This window comes from Hyaena hyaena, unplaced genomic scaffold (assembly GCF_003009895.1).
Source record: "Hyaena hyaena isolate Hyena2069 unplaced genomic scaffold, ASM300989v1 scaffold_49, whole genome shotgun sequence".
NCBI classification, from domain to species: Eukaryota; Metazoa; Chordata; class Mammalia; order Carnivora; family Hyaenidae; genus Hyaena; species Hyaena hyaena.
This window is the reverse complement of record NW_024080681.1, coordinates 2,643,080-2,658,218: the sequence shown is the minus strand read 5'-3', so window position 1 is coordinate 2,658,218 and position 15,139 is coordinate 2,643,080. Positions and strand designations below refer to the sequence as shown.

General features: G+C 47.9%; 1 protein-coding gene across 1 annotated transcript in view; it reads left to right on the top strand.

The window, feature by feature from the left end:
• MYO1E (myosin IE) overlaps positions 1-15,139 on the top strand; it is a 209,459-nt gene that overhangs the window by 186,143 nt on the left and 8,177 nt on the right. Inside the window, exons 25-26 of the mRNA XM_039230661.1 lie at positions 756-848; positions 3,826-4,027. Of these exons, the coding sequence (XP_039086592.1) occupies positions 756-848; positions 3,826-4,027 (295 nt within the window). The remainder of the gene's footprint in view (positions 1-755; positions 849-3,825; positions 4,028-15,139) is intronic.

Sequence of the window (15,139 nt, the reverse complement as noted above, 5' to 3'; positions counted from 1 at the left end):
TCACTTCCCATCCTTCTCAGTTCCTCAGCCTTTCTCTTGCAAGGAATTCCCTGTGCACCACTCTTGCAGCTGGCTTAACCCTACCCTCCTTCATGTCCTACTTGAGACCCATCTATTGGGTTCCTTTGCCATACGTGTCTCTGCAGAGATGCCGTCTGCCTGGCAGTGTTCCTGCCGTCCCTGGCCCAGTTCTGGCCCCCAGTGAGGTTCCGGGTAGCACCAGCTTGTTTTCTAACTCCTCCCGTCTATGTCAAAGGTACAAGCCTGCTTCTGTCCTCTCTGGTCTCTGTTTCATTGGAAGACTGTACAATGCAGGCTCTTGACCCTATGCTGAAGTACAGTGAGCGCAGAAATGTGCTTCTTGCCAGTGACCGTGACATGCAGCCCTCACGGGCTCGTTCCGTGCTGTGTTCAGACCGCAAGTGCAAACATTAAAATGTCCCACCCATCTCTTTTGAAAGCCCACAAAAATAGAAACGCTTTTGTAGGACTGTTAATACTGCTTTGTAAAGTCATTGTCTCTAACATTTCAACACCGTGGGTCCATCGCCATGTCTTCCGGCCCCTCCCGTCCCATAGCTGCTAAGACAGCACTTCCCTCAAATATCCCTTCTCTAGTGCAGCCTCCTTGCAGATCTGGCTGGAACCTGGAGTCCACACTCTTCTCAAAAGTTTTCCATAAGCAAGAAACCATCAGAAGCCATGAAACCAACCAGTGGAACTGATGTTGACTTTGTCTTCCTTGTTGATTTCAGGTCCTACCAGGAGGAACACAACTCAAAACAGAGGCTATTCCGGTGGGACCCACAATGCCAACTACCCAATGAGAGCCGCCCCTCCCCCTCCAGGTAAGCACGGCATGCGCCCGAGACCGGGACCGCCAACCTGGAGCCATCACTTGTAAACTGTATTTGGGAAGAAACCTGTTAGCAGATAGATGCACACATATTACCCGACCGCGAGCCATTTCAGTGCCAGATGCACTCCCGCCAGCATAATGGCCCTGCTTGGGAGCCCGAAATGCAGAAGTATGGGCTTGTGAGACTGAACTGAGGCTGAGTTAACGATCTGGATTTCATCACCTAGCAATATTACTCCCAGAGGGAAGGCTTTGTACATCAGTAAGAGAAAAAGGAGTTCCTTGCCCAAGGCATCCATGATGTTGTCAGCTTTTCGGTTGGGAGGGTGCAGCCTTTGTGGGGCTAGGAGTTCACCGGTGATAACCCCCTCGCCAGCCCTCCATTCCGGCCGAGTATCACGATGATATTTTGTGACTAGTTAATAGCTTCATGAATAAGTGGAAAATTTGTATTTTCAGTCAGATAGGTTCTTTATTCCAAAAAATAAAGGAACATCTAAGAGAATTACAAAATGGATAAAAAAAAAACTTTTCAAGATCTTAAAGTTTCATATTTCTCATGTTTCATGATTAAAATACAGCACACAGGTCACTAAAATCCAAACCTGAGTGAATGCAAGCCTCTTTTCCTGGAAAAATCCCTTTAGTGTTTTAAGAGCACTCTCAAAATGCACAAAATGTTTTTCCATCACTCATAAAACTCAGTTAATAAGGAACTGCCCCCAAAATATTTGGTGTTCATCAGTTCAGGAGTCTAGGTCTGAAGGAGTCACCTTAGGACCACACTTAAATCATCCCAGACAAGGAAATCGTATTTGTAGCAGTGTCTGAAGTGAGCAGGGAAAAGCGTTTTTTTCATCTCCTGCTCTGGAATCTCGCAGCTATATGCTAAAATATGGACGCCCGTAGCTAGCTGACAAACTAATTCAGGTCCCTTTTGGAGACCTCACGCTGCCTGGCCCAGCTCTCTCTCCTCCTCTCTGCCTTTTCCCTTGAAGAAAATCCAAGCATAAAGGAACTGAAGAGAACCACTGTAGTATTGTGTTACCACTTCCATGGTGGTGGCCCCTCCACCCCCACCCCTACCCCTGTGCAAAATCCTGGCCCGACCACCTGGAAAGTTCATTTGCCTCAGCTGAGGTTGGCCAAAGTTGCCTCAGACCAAAAGGCTGACCTTGAGCTCAGCTCCCAACCCTCTACGTGACCGTTTCTTCCTCAATAAAATGAGGCAGTTGGACCTGAATCCCTTATATTAGCCTTTCTCAAACTATCTGGTGAAGGAACAAGGTTGGGTTTTTTCTTTGTTTTCTTAATTTCTTTTTTTGTTTTGTTTTGATTTATTTATGTTGAGAGAGAGAAAGCATGAGCAGAGGAGGGGTCGAGAGAGAGAGAGAGCGAGCGAGAGAGAGAGAGAGCGAGCGAGAGAATCCCACGTAGGCTCTGCACTGCCAGTGTGGGGCCCGATGCATTGCTCGAGCCCGTGAACTGCAATTTCATGACCCGAGCTGAAGTTGGATGCCTAACCAACTGAGCCACCCAGGCGCCCCTTAACTTCTTTCCTTCTTTCTTTCTCAACCCATCACAAACCGTACTTTTATTGTAAGATAGAATAAAAAATTACTAGAAGAATGGAATTTTAAAAGCGTTCAGAGTAGAAGCCAAAATTCCTTACTGGATTCAAAAGACTCATATGAACTATGTCTACAAAACTGCTGTGAATGCTTCTAAGTGCTTATTCTTTCTTTTTTTAATGTTTTTTATTTTTTTCTAGGAGAGAGAGAGAGACAGCGTGAGCAGGGGAGGGTCAGAGAGAGGGAGACACAGACTCTGAAACAGGCTCCAGGCTCTGAGCTGGCAGTCAGCACAGAGCCCGACGCGGGGCTTGAACCCACGAACCGCGAGATCATGACCTAAGTGAAAGTCGGACGCTCAACCGACTAAGCCACCCAGGCGCCCCTAAGTGCTTATTCTTAATTTCTGAACTCACCGAGGGTGAGTGCGTCCCACGCAGCACGGAGCAGCCCATCTGTGAACGTCCCCCTTTAATTTCACAGCCCTGCTCTGTTTGCCCCTCTCCTCGGCAACCTTGGCAGCAAGCTCCTTGTTTCTTTCATGAAGAAACTGACACACTGAAAGGTCATGAATCTTGCTCAAGGTCAACAGAGCTAACATAGGCAGAGCCCACTCTGACCTGCTGGTCCCTCTTATAAACTAAGGGTCATCCCACCTGTACGAAAGAGTCCTTTTCTTAATCCACTTGGAAGAGGTTTTATGGTAGGTTCACCAAAATGTGCCTGGCGGAGTCTTGTTCTCCTTCATTCTTGCCGAGATCTGTCTCCGTGGGAGAAGAGCTAAGGGAGAAGAGGCCAAGGCCTGTGGTTTGGAGCCCATCACCGTATTCCATTACTTACCTAATGTGATCTTGACTAGAAGCAGTTGTTTGGCCATGGGAGCTTGCCCTATCTGGATTGATCCCAGCAGTGGCCACATTTCCCCACCTGTGTGGAATGTTCCCTCCACCCCCCACAGTGCGCTTCTGCAGAGGACACCCCAGACTGACCCCTTGAAAATGGACGTTCACCTGTTTAAACAACTGCCTGCCAGCCCTCTTGAATCATAGCCTCCTAATTTTGCTTAGATACAAGAATGTGCCTGCCAACTCATTGCAAACCTACCTTTCCTTTTGTGGGCTTTGAAACCCCGAATCTCTGGTGATACTCATACTAAGTTCAGCAAGCACGTGTGAGTGTGTGCCATGGTCCAAGCACTTGCCAGGGAGCTTACAACGTATTAGCTCTGTTCCTCACAGTGTATTTACAGTCGCGCCCTCTGTATTTGCAGATGGGAAAACTGCGGCCTAGAGAAGCTGAGTGAGTTGCTCTTGGCTAATCGATGGAAGAAATTTGGAGAGCCTTTCAGCAGATTGGAAAATTTAAGCTTGTTTTCTCCCCTTTTTCCCTCCCTAGGTTACCATCAGAATGGAGTCCTCAAAAACCAGTTTGTGCCACATCCCCATGCTCCTGGGAACCAGAGGTTAAATCAGAAAAGTCTGTACACTTCCATGGCCCGTCCACCCTTGCCTCGCCAACAGTCTACCGGCTCGGACCGAGTGTCACAGACGCCGGAGAGCTTGGATTTCCTTAAGGTCCCAGACCAGGGTGCTGCCGGGTAAGAGTCCCACCCTCTACAGACGAAGCTGGTCACCTCCATCTCCATCTATCACAGCAGGGTCCCGGGATTTCTTTGGGGTGTATGTACATGGTTCTAAAGTTGTTTTCCACCTGCCTGGTGTAATCTGGGACCCAAAGCCATGAGGCTCTTGGTTGGCATTTGTAAAAGTACAGCCAGATTGAAACACAACTCATTCTCTGGAAACGGCTTATCGTCAGCATCAGAAGAGGGTCCCCATCAGCCCTGAGATTCAGTTACTCTGTGACTTGTCTTGCTCTCTGGCATGGCTGAGGAATAATGGGGTTTTGATTTATGTCTGTGCCTGCTTTTGCATAAACACTACAGTTCGAAGAGCCATTGGGAGCATTAAGAATAACATCCCAGCATTCTCTGAGGTATAGATGCTTTTATGAATACAGATCTCCAGGGCTTTAAAATGAGAGCCTCTCAGCCTTTCTAGAACTGAAAATGAAGAGTGGTAAAAAGAAACCCAGGATTTTTAGCTGGAGGAAGTAAAGACTTCTGGAACTCTATACTGATATTCACAGTTATTAGTGTGGAAAGGGGGTTCGACACATCCTGTGGAGTCACCAGGCATAAAACGGGCCACCTCAAAGACATGTAACGGAACGCCGCCAGGAGGTAGTTTTTGGCGTCAGTAAACAAAAGAGCATTCTAGAATCCCAAAGATGAGTTAGGATGTAAGGAGTACCTTGACCCTGGAAATAATTCAGGCACAGGGTGGATGGAAATAAGCAAACAGACGTACTGTAGAGTGATGTTGTCAGGTACCAGGTAAGGATGAGGGCCTTATTTCAGTCCCTGTTACCTAGCTGATATTGGGCCTGCTGCTCACCTTCCCTGAGCTTTGTTCTCCTCATCTATATGCTGATGTAATGCCACCGGCGTGCAGGTTGTTGGGAGGACGAGAAATTGTATACATAAAATACCCAGCATGATTCTGGGCATGTAGGAGCTACTCAGTCAGCTGGGGCTTGATGACGACGATGATGGTGGTGATGACGATGAGCCAGCATTATCTCACTGAGGTTGATGGAGTGACTTCGAGGTTGAATGAGTGACTTTTCAGGAGTCCTCCAACTCTGCACAATTCTCAATGGTAGAGTGGTTTTCTCTGCTGACCCCAATAATGGGCCTGCTCCAGCCCACTCTTCCCCTCCTTCATGCCTACCTGCGTGTTCCATTCTCTCTGTGGCTCTACCATGATGAAGTTTCAAATGTGGTCAGGAGGCTTGTGGATGAAATAAATAGAGCAGTGCCAGGAAAGAGGCAGCGGCTCCTGCCGTTTGCCTCCACGCCCCATTACAAGATGTTTTCCTGCCTTGTCAGCTTCCTTCCAAAGACCACAAAGCTCTTACTCACTTAACCACGTTCTCCTGGGGCTCCTCTTCCCCTGGCAAGTCTCCCTTCATTTGGGCTCCAGATATGAAAACACCTTAGTTTGGGACAGTAGAGGGGACGCCACCCTACCCTGGATCTCTCTCCGCACCTACCCCGTTTGTGTAAGTTGCTGCCGCCCCCCAGTTCTAACGATCACAGCCTGCCTGCCTGGCTTGGTCCAAAGCAGTAGTTCTCAGACTTTAACGTGCACAGAATCACCTGGAGAACTCACCGGCCCACTCCCAGAGTTGCTGACCAGTAGGTCCAGGGCGATGCCCAAGAATTTATAGTTCTGTCAAGTTCTCAGCTGCTGCTGCTGCTGCTGCTGCTGCTGCTGCTGCTGCTGCTGCTGCTGCTGCTGATCCAGGGACCACATTTTGAAAGCCACTCATCTAAAGGCATCTGTTCTCTAACTGATAAAGCCAGGGAAGATTCTCTGCACAAGTGAATCGAGAGGGTGCTGTTGAGGCAATTAAGATTTTTGCTCCATAACCGAGACCTGCAGTATTAAGACAGATGGACATAATGAAAATAATCAGACAGCTCTTCCTGGGCCCGGTTCAAGGTTGATGTCCCAAAGTAGGCAGGGGATTCAAATCAGCCAGTCAACAAAATGCACCAAATCTCTTAGCTGTGTCTGTTAGCTTCCTACTTACATTGGCTTTGGCAAGCAAAACCATCTTTCCAGCCCTGCTTTGCAAGTTACAGACTTGCACACCAGCCAACTGCTAGCATCTGTCAGCCAAAGGCAGGCAATTTAGGAACATTGTGTCTTAACTGAGGCTGCTCCCTTCCAGCCCTCAGCTGCCTGGCTCCTATTGAAGTCTTAGCACACCCTTTGCCACCTCTAGGTCTAAAGATCAGGCGTACGTCATGTGACGTGGCGATGGCTGTGAGGCTGGACGGAGAGGGCACCTTCACAGCCGTCTACCAGGCAGTAAGATTTTCCTGACCTTCTGTTGTCTGTGCTTTCATTAGGCACACTGAGTCCGGGAGCTGCAAGCATCCCAGCCAGCCCCCTCTCTGTACACTTAAATCTGCTGTGGGGCAAGCATTCCTTTAAAAATCCTACTCTGGTCATAGGTCTGAGCTTGTTCTTTGTAGTTATTTTCTAAAACACATCAAGTGAAAATTAAAATAATTTCTGATGTGGCCAGAGACCTTAGGCATGCCTGAGACATTTCAGGAGTCTCGGGGCCACCTGCATTTAATAGCTCCTCTTCGCCAAGAAAACACGAGTTGCCTTTATTTCACAGGAGGTTGTTGGAGCAAACAGCAGACTTTGGGATCCCAAACCTCAGCCTTTCCACAAACACAAAAATTCCTGTATACGTCACAGTTCCAAATAGTGACCTTGAAAGTGCCAATCTATAAAGACAGAGTTTGTGCGATCTTTTGCTCCCTGGGCTTTCATACTGCTGGGTTTATCTTTCCTTTCCTTCTTCCACCCCCAGTGCACTTTTCTTTATAGACATATTTAGCATAAGCAATCATTTCTTTTGGATCATGTAATGTGGATAAAATCAAATGGTATAATTAGCACCTTAAGTTAATTCAGGAAAGTCTTTGTCAGTTTATTTTAGGTTCAGCCAGGTTTTTTTGGAGAGAGCATGAAGCCTTCACTAAATTAATTACCATCCCAACTAGATCCTTTACCCTTGGCTTGCCATGTTTGTGACATGGTAGCTATTTTTATTGTCGTCTATATTGTTATTGTCTGAGGAAACTAAGAGAGATGTAGAGGGAATCATTATTGTCCAGTCTCAGTTTTGAAATGTCTGATTCAGGTTCCAGGTATGTCCTGAGAATCAGGGAAGAGAACAGGTTAAGCAAGAATCCTACAAACATTTCACTCCTCAGCCTTTGCCCTGATTTCATAGGAACACTTGATTTGCCAATCCAGCGCGCTTTATCTTATCCCTCCTGTAACTGAGACGTACATAATCTGACTCCAGTTCATCACTGGAAGCATTAAAACCCAGACTGGAAATGTCTTTTCTGTTGGCCTCTTTAATCCTGTGGTCCATTTCATGGGATGGCAACTTCAGGAAATTTCGAGATACTCCAGATTAATCCAACTAGAAACAGGAGAAATAGAAAAATATTGAAAGCACTCAGTGCTTGAGCTTCTTGCCATGCCACAGAGGGGAGGGATCGATAGAAAAATTCAAAGGCTGCCTGTATGTCTCTTGACAGGATTCTCCTAATGGAGTCATATTTTCAAGGGGCTTAAAATTTCCAACAAGTGTCCAATAGCAATATTTCTCAACCCATAATCGACAGGAGCAGCAGCCGTATCCTGGCCGAGGCAGACACGAGGCTTAGGAATTCCTGGCATCCATTCCCACATTTCCAGTAATGTTTATAGATTCAACCTTTTGGAACAGAGCATATTTCAAATAGCCAATGAAATAAAATGCCGTTATTTTCTTTCTTGGAATTTCAAGACATAAATCTCACATCTGCAGAACAAAGCGGTGATCTTAAAGCTCAATCCCAGCTTGCGCTGGCATAGACCAGGTACATCCAGCTGCCCCGGAGGCGTGGGAGTTCTGACACCTTCCCAGAAGGTGGCCTGGTGGTGCACAGAGAGCACAGGGGGTCACAGTGGCAGGGACCAGGTGTGGGTCCCATTTCAGTTGTTCGTTCCTTCATTGATTGGTTCATCAAATGTTTACTGAGCCATACGCCTTCTGTGTGCCACATGCTGGGCAATTACCAGCTGTGCTTCCTCACATTGGGCATCTACTCTTTCTACACCTTGGTGTCCTCAACTGTACAATAGGGATAACAATATAATGTTAAAGCCCACTCCTTGGGGATTAAATAAGGGCTTTGTAAACTGCAAGCATGATGCAACTTGAAAGTTTATCTGTATGGGTTTTATTACTGTTACTTATGTCCTTCGGTCTTATAGGGAAATATTAATATTCTTTTTAAAAAATTTATGTGTTTTGAGAGAGACAGATGCATGCGTGCATATACGTAAGGGAGAAGCAGAGAGAGAGGGAGAGAGAGTCCCAAATCCCAAGCAGGCTCCACGCTGTCAGCACGGAACCCAACTTGGAGTTCGAACTCACAAACCGTGAGATCATGACCTGAGCCAAGCCCAAGAGTCAGACACTTAACCAACTGAGCCAACCACGTGCCCTGGAGAATGATAATATTCTATCAGGATCGAAAGGTGGCTTTACTTTCAAGAACTCAAATCTCTAGACCCCATGAGGGTCTAAGCTTCAGGCATTGTGGGCTTTAACTGGGGGAATGGTGGCCTGGGGAAGCAGCTAAGGGGACCAGTCCAGGAGACCCCTTCCCCGTCACACACGTTTGTAAGAGCTCTGTCGCTCACTGTGGGTGAGAGCAACAGCCAAACAGCCGTGAGGTAAACGTTACAACAGACGTTCTTGCATTTGGACAATGTAAAAAAGTCCAAAACTTCTTCTCCAGCTGTACTGTTACCCCGTCTTTTCCTACTCAGACATCCTCTGCTCCAGTCGCCGTTAACAGCCAACATCCAATGGAAGATGACAGACGTTAGTTAGCAGGAGAGAGCAAATGCATGAACACTCACTTTAGAGAACCTTGTCACCACTGACATGATTTGGGGTTTTGCTTTTCTTGTGGGCGTTCGGCATCTTATGAGATCAGGCAGCTAGCTGTCCTTGAGGGTTCAAGTGTCGGTCGGCATCCTGAGGTCTCAGGGCAAAGGTCTTCCTCAGTCACTTGAGACTAGGCTTCTTCAGCAGCATGGTTTTTCCCAAAAGCAGCCTGGATGGAAGGCGCTTGAGGACTTGGGAAACCTCGGGGTTTGGGTTATCATGTGATGGCATTGGAGGTCTGATGCCTGACTCAGGAAAACGACCTGCTGTAAAAGCAAGCTGCTGGAACTTAGCTTCTCCCTGTGTTTGTCTTCTTAGTGCGGGAGTGATATGCTCAAGGGGAAGTGTGTACAGATTCCCCCAAAGTGATGGGTCAAGCAGTAACAGGAAAACTGGATTATGCTGTGCAGAAGTTATATAGAAGGAGACACTGAATTTGGTCAGTGACATTGGGGTTTATAACTACGTGTTAGTCTATATAACGTGAAAACTTATTATTGAAATGGCAAAAGAAAAACTGTTGTTGTGAGTCCGAAATTCTTGCTCCAACCCCCGTGAGCCCATGAAATGATTGTTTTTCTGACAGTTTTCAACTATGTAACGCTTAGTAGGCGTTCAGATGTCACGTGCCAAAATTATCTGAGTCCTGCCTGTGCGTTACGAAACACATTTGGGCAGAGCACGACAGTGTGAGGTCGGCTGCGTGCTGGTGACTGACTGGCTCTCCCGGCAGCAAAGGGCCTGAGCTGTGCCCAGTTTGCCAGTTTTCTACTCACCGTGGCCAATGCCAGGCTACCAGCATGACCGCACCGCCTTGGGTGGAAAGAGACAGGCAGCTGCACACCGTACCTAGCGTTCCCACCAGACTTATGCAACCAGACGTTTTTTAACATCAAGCACAGAGACAGAAATAAGATGTAGCAAAATGGTTAGGAAGGGTTGAGTGATGAGTAGTTTTTGCTTTTGCTTTTAATTTCGTCAGTTGTGTGTTCCGTTTAATCTGCAGCAGTGGCTGTATTTAACAACTGCCTCACAGAATTCCTGACGGCGTAACGACCCTCTCTCCTGGGCCAGACGAGCCGGTGCCAGCTGCTTGGGCGGGAGTGTCTTGTTTGCCGTGTGAGCAAGTCTGACTCCCTTCTTCACTGCATCGACCAATTACCCCTTGGCTGCAAGTGGAGGCTCCAGGCACCTAAAAGGCCTCATTAATCACTTTCTGGCAGCTCCTAGTCGTTACCTCTCCCCATTATTGATTACACAGGATCGCCACCTAGTGATGCAGAGGAGATTGTGTGGGTTTGAGGCTGCGGCGGTCTAAGAGCTGGGAAAATGGCTGTCCCTCCCGACTGCTCTCTCTGATGGTTTCCGGGTCTGCAGTGTGCTAAAATGCGGAGGCAGCAGTCACTTCATTGGCACAGACTTCTGTGTCCCGTGGTACATCTGATGCTAGAGATTTTGTGGAGAGTGCTCTAGAAAGCATTCTAAGAATGAGGAAAAGAACCTGGACCATTGCCTGAATCTCCCTTTTTCACAGATGAAGATGCTGATCCTTAAAGAGGTGAAGCGACATACCCAAGCCACGTGCCAGCTTCTGGCCGAGCTGGGCCTCAGACCCAGTGCACTGACTTCAGCCAGGGCAGCGCCCCTCCTAATCCTGCACCCGGTCACTCTGTGAGAATGTGCAGACTGAGGCCGCTCGGTGTTCCTGGGCCTGGTGCCAGGTCCGGGGGGCTACAGTGGTGAGCAGGAAGAAGCCCAGGCCCTGCCCCCCGGGGAACCTACAGTCCTAAGAGGGAGTCAGCTGAATGGTGACACAGGTCCCTGTACCGCCACATTGACCCCTGCTCTGAGCACGTGTGGGCTACCCAGGATGTGGTGGGGGGTTTGAAACGAGATCTGAAGGCTTAGCAGGAATTAACACTGCTGCTTGGGGTAGGGGTGGGCAGGGGGGAGGTCAGACCAAGGGACCAGAAAGGTCTGTGTGGCCAGAGCTCAGGGACCCTAATGCATCTGCCATCGTGTCGTCTAGGGATGAGACTGGCAGGAAGTCCCAGGAACGTACAGTGGTCATTTCACACTAAATGAGGCAGTGTCTGTGCAGATGCCGGCACAGTGCCTTGCCCAGCGCGGCCACAGCCCGGGCGGGTTTCTCTGTGTTTCTTACAGCTCCGGGCACGGCGTCCCAGGTCATGTCCCTGCTTGCAGACACTCACAGCAGGAGGGAAACCGTGCTCAGATGTGAGAACAAGGCAGCAGTGACCGGCCAGGAAGACTTTGTTGTCACTGGCTTCCCTGCTGGAGCAGTTGTGCTCTGTCCTGGTCACAGAGGACATTTAAACAGGAAAGAGCCAGACAATAGTGACCTCAGGGTTCATTGTCCAAACAGACACCTCCCTGGGGCGCCTGCATGGCTCAGTTGGTTAAGTGTCTGACTCTTGATTTCAGTTCAGCTCGTGACCCCCTGGTTTGTGAGTTTGAGCCCTGTGTGGGGCTCTGCACTGGTAGTGCAGAACCTACTTGGGATTCTCCCTCTCCCTCTCTCTCTGCCCCTCCTCCCCACCCCTGCTCTCTCCCTCTCAAAATATAAGTAAACTTGAAACTGACACTTCCCTAATGCAAAATGCAGAGCTCCTCCCAGCCTCCACATCTATTCCCCATGAAACACAGTCCCCTAGTCCACACTCTTGTTCCCCAGTAAACAGTGCCTCATCTCAAAGCTGCCGGGGCTCTTTTTGCTCCTGACTGTGAACCCCGTTTAGCCAAGTAGTAAATAACCAGATGGTTTCACCTTGGTAAAGCGCGGGAGCAGCTGTCCAGGGCCTGGGACAGTCAAGGTCACTGTTGACAAGCAGATCGCCCAGTAACCCTTGAGCTCTAACCTTGATTGGGTTTACTTTGACTTATCCTCTGTAGCTTTGGGACCAAATACCACGCACTGGCCACATTCGAATAGGTGTTTAAACAGTCCTCCCCACCTCCGTCTCCTCCAGCCTGCCCTGGCTCCAGGACACCCAGTGTCTACGGGCACAGACTGGCCAAGGTCACTCTGGATGTCAGCAGGGCAGTGCTAAGCCAAAAGGGTTCTATGTCATTTACTTTTTTTAAGCAGATTTTTTGAGATATAATTTATATACCATTAAATCAACCCTTTTAAAGTACCATTCAACTGTTGGGTTTTATTTCGTTTTAAAGATTTTTTTTTTTTTTTTTAAGTAATCCCTGCACCCAGTGTGTGGCTCCGACTCAACCCCGAGATCAAGAGTCACATGCTCTACCAACTGAGCCAGCCAGGTTGCCCCCATCAGAATCTAATTTTAGAATTTTCATCATCCCAGAAAGATCCCTCCTTCCCGTTAGCAGCCACTGCCTCCCAACCCCCCAGCCTCAGCCCCAAGCAACCACTTTCTGTCGTTATAGATTAGCTTTTTCTGGATATTTCGTAAAAATAGAATCACCCTTTTGTTAAATTTGTTAAATGGCATATATTGTAAATAGAATTGTCTTCTCTTGTATTCTCTAATCTTGCTGAACTTGTTTATTGGTTCTCATAGCTTTTTAGTGCATTCCTTGGTATTTTCTATATGCAAGATTATCTCACCTGCACATAGAAGTATTTTCACTTCGGGGCGCCTGGGTGGCTTAGTCGGTTAAGTGTCCGACTTTTGCTTAGGTCATGATCTCGCGGTTCGTGGGTTCAAGCCCCGCTTCAGGCTCTGTGCTGACTGCCAGCCCAGAGCCTGGAGCCTATTTCAGAGTCTGTATCTCCCTCTCTCTCTGACCCTCCCCTGCTCATGCTGTCTCTCTCTCTCTCTCTCCTAGAAATAAATAAAAAAATATATATATTTAAAAAAAAAAAAAAAAGTATTTTCACTTCTTTCTAGTCTGAAGGCCGTTTATTTTGACTAATTGCTCTGGCTAGAGCTTCCAGTGCGGTACTGAACAGAAGTGGGGAGAGCTTACCTCCCTATTTTGTTCCTGATCTTAGGGGGAAAGCATTGTCGTTCATCAGTAAAGATGACGTAAGCTAGGAATATTTGAACGGAATGTCCTAACGCCAGTCAGGGCTCATAAAGGAAGGTAGGAAGGCAGCAGTGTGGCCTGTGGCAGGACGTGAGGCTGGGAGCCAGTGGGGACCACACCTGGCAGGGACTTTGTAGGCCTCATGAAGGGTTTTGGTCCATTTCCCAAGAGCAAGGGGAAACCGTTAGGATTTTTAGTGGAGGGTGACGTGAACTAACAAACACGGAGTTGGGGGGATATTCAGGGAGCCCAGAAAGGAAGCAGCTGGCAGCAGAGACATGGAGGAGGAGGAACTGCCAGGGCTGGAGCAAAGCTGGAGGTGATGGGCAGAGGAGCCAGGAGGTGACTCCCAGGACCACTGCAGGGAGGATAGTCCTATGTTTCAGAGCATCGTCCATTTTGTCTCCCCACTGAGAGGCTCCCTGGCGCCCTTTCCCCGGAGACAACACCTAAGTCCCAATACTCTTGGGCCCAGAGACCTCATCAGCCTTTACTAAGTATGGTTTCCTCCCTGGACATAATAGAGTCCAGATCTTCTCCGTCTACGAATATCTGAGAGGGGAGAGAGAGAGTGTGTGTGTACAGCCTTCCCAACCCTGTGTCCTGGAACTGCCAGGCTGGTGGCTTTTCCCCTCCTGGGGTATTCTAATGCACACCCCTCCTCCACCCCCTCCCTCCTTGTTGCTGGGAAGTCAGATGACTTCTTGTTTGCAGACTAATGGCTCTTATTAACCAAATGCTGACACATCCCTAATATATAGGTTGCTTAATTAAAAGCCTGCTTGCCTGGCCAGCGTTCAGTGAGGCAAGCACAGCTCCAGCAGGGAATGGGGATTTCCAGTAGACGAGGAAGGAAATGATGTCAGGCTAATCATCTATAAGATGCCTTCCCTCCAGGATCTAAGACAAGTGCTTGGTGGTGGTTGGGAAGATAGAGATGGAGGTTGACCTAAGAAGAATGGGGTTTGACGGTCTTCAAACCTTGGGGTTTTCTCCCTTCCACACAGGGAGCTCCAGGGAACCCCCCTGAAATCCCACCCCTGACGAGAATAGTCCTGCCTCACCAGGTGGCAGCCAGTGTCCCCCTGCCCCCCAGATCTACTTCACTCATCAGTACCCAATTAGCATCTACTACCTACTACTTGCTATGGGGCCTCAGCAAAGAAAGAGCAGCTCTTTTTGAGAACACAGCTCAAAACTGGGTGTGCTTTCCCGTCCAGGACTCGGGCCCAGGGAAAGACCCTCCCTTTTTCCTTCCACAGGCCACCAAGTTGAGGGCCACCCAATTCCTCTGAAAAGAAACGTTAAGCTTAAGTTTCCTTTGTAAGCATATGAATATAGGCTTAACCTTGGTTTGTCCTTGATGAAAATGTTTTCTACTTTTTTTCTAAATGCTTTTTATGAACATATTTAAGATAGTTGCTTCCGATATAAATTTAAAGATCTCACAAGCTATACCTCTCTGCCTTTGAGACAATTTATGAATGGAGACTGGAGGCAATATAGTGTATACAAAGAATACATTTAAAGCTAGAAGATTCAGATTAGGGTTCTCGTGCTAGGGCTATTTTTAATGATCATAACGGGGAGGGGGAGATGCTACTGGCACTCAATGGGTAGAGTTCAGGGATGCTGCTAACCACCTGTGGTACATAGGACAGCACCATGACAGAGAATTATCTGGCCCCCGAGGTCAGTAGTGCTGAGATTGGTTGAACTCTTGCACAAGAATATTTAAAGCAGAGGGCACCTGGGTGGCTCGGTTGAATTGAAAAAAATTCAAAGCATTTTTTTTTTTTTTGCAGTACTAGAAACTGGAATCATCCCAAATGATACCATCAGTGGAGTCGCTAAGTAAATTGTGACTTATTTGTGCAGTGGAAAAGTCTAAGGCCATTAGAATGCACGGCCAGTACATTCATGCATCACCAGGGTACATCTCAAGAATGGAGCAAGTGATCGTAGAATAGGATTCCTTTTATACAGTTAAAAAAACAAGCAGACTGTGCATTGTTTGGGGATACTTGCGTGTGTGGTAAAACCACAAAGAAAAGCAGAGTTACTAATACAAAATGCAGAGTGGCGGCTG